Below are 1,500 nucleotides of genomic sequence, written 5' to 3'. Positions count from 1 at the left end.
ATGTCTGAATTACTAGTACCTATTTCATAAAATATTTTGCTAACATACTGTTATACATATGTATGTTCATATGTGTGAAATTAGTACCTACAAATACAAATATACGACAGTTTCGTATGAGCTGTACAATGAGATAAATCAAATAAAACTCTATACCTAATCTAAAACACGAAATACGATGTTTTGAGCAGGTACTTTTTTAAATGGTCTCGAATTGCACAAATTATAAGATTAATTGTATTAGTTTTTTTAATGCTCATTGATTACAATATTTTAAATATCAACCAATCAAAATTTAAGATATTACCTTAAAGAAAGCTGAATAAAAGTATTAGCGGCCGCCTTAGCCTAGTGGTTAGACGTGTGTGCTTCCCCAGTTCGACCTTGTGTCAATTACTGCTCCGACCACGTACACGTTTGTTTTATTCTAATAGAGCTTTCACCTCGGCAGGCAGTTACAAAACTACGAGTGTATTTCTGGCACGAAAAGGCCTCGCACAAACAAGCCAACTGTCAATATTTGATGACTTTTTGAATTAAACAAACTCACTCATCTTTGATTTGCTTTATTAATCTGTATCTCCACCATTTACATATGCTTGTAAGTCCAAAAATTCGCTCATATACCTATCCACTATCCACTACCCCCCGGCATAGTTTTTTCGATTAATCCACATCCAACTTTCGAAATGTGCCATCCATGCCGAATATACTATCAAAGTCTGGCTGCTTGCCAACACGCAACTTCTCATTATTCCGATATTTATGATCCTCTATAAAGTAATCACGTCTATTTAAGAAGAATTGTACTGAGAGCTCTGTAATCTCTTCAATATAACCATTTTCACCACCATATTCTTTGGGCAAATATTTTTGTGGTATATGCGCATACAGTGACTCCAAATTGTTGCCATGTAAATGAAGCTATGGGTGACGAAAATAAAAACAATGTTATTGCCGTTTAATACAATATTCTCTGCATCAAAATTATCACTCAACACTTACACGCTCCTGCTGCTTGGCTGGCATCAGCGGTTTAAGCATATTGAATACCTTTTCGAAGCCTGCTGGTATATTAATGAAATGCGTGGCACGTTGTCGCAAAGGTATAGCTTGTTCTGCAAAAACTAACATCTTCTTAACAACGTTTGGCGTATGTTGGGCCAAATGCGCTGCCGTTAGACGTGATACGTCCAAGACATCAATGAAACCATTTACAGCCGCATAATCATCTTCGCGTATCCATAGTTCTTGTTGCGCATGCGCTACTGCCATTATNTGCCGTTAGACGTGATACGTCCAAGACATCAATGAAACCATTTACAGCCGCATAATCATCTTCGCGTATCCATAGTTCTTGTTGCGCATGCGCTACTGCCATTATCTCCTTGAACGTATACTTATCGGGTGGATAACTGCCGGCGCGTATAAACATAATTCGTGGACCAGTCTCATGCAATGGCGTAGGTAGTAGCGAACCAGAGCTGTTGAAGAAATTTC

The 1,500-nt window shown here is 37.9% G+C and overlaps 1 protein-coding gene across 1 annotated transcript; it reads right to left on the bottom strand.

The window, feature by feature from the left end:
• Positions 1–45: 45 nt before the first annotated feature.
• On the bottom strand, positions 46–1,483 carry LOC108356721 (alpha-tocopherol transfer protein-like; the record flags this gene model as incomplete). Its single annotated transcript, XM_017607820.1, has 3 exons — positions 46–924; positions 1,006–1,254; positions 1,298–1,483. Coding segments are annotated over 3 exons (693 nt in total), but the record flags the coding sequence as incomplete, so codon positions are not given.
• Positions 1,484–1,500: the final 17 nt, after the last annotated feature.

The sequence above is a fragment of the Rhagoletis zephyria genome, unplaced genomic scaffold (genome assembly GCF_001687245.7).
Source record: "Rhagoletis zephyria isolate East Lansing unplaced genomic scaffold, Rhagoletis_zephyria_1.1 Rzeph_scaffold_63962, whole genome shotgun sequence".
Classification (NCBI taxonomy): domain Eukaryota; kingdom Metazoa; phylum Arthropoda; class Insecta; order Diptera; family Tephritidae; genus Rhagoletis; species Rhagoletis zephyria.
This window is presented reverse-complemented; position numbering and strand designations above follow the sequence as displayed.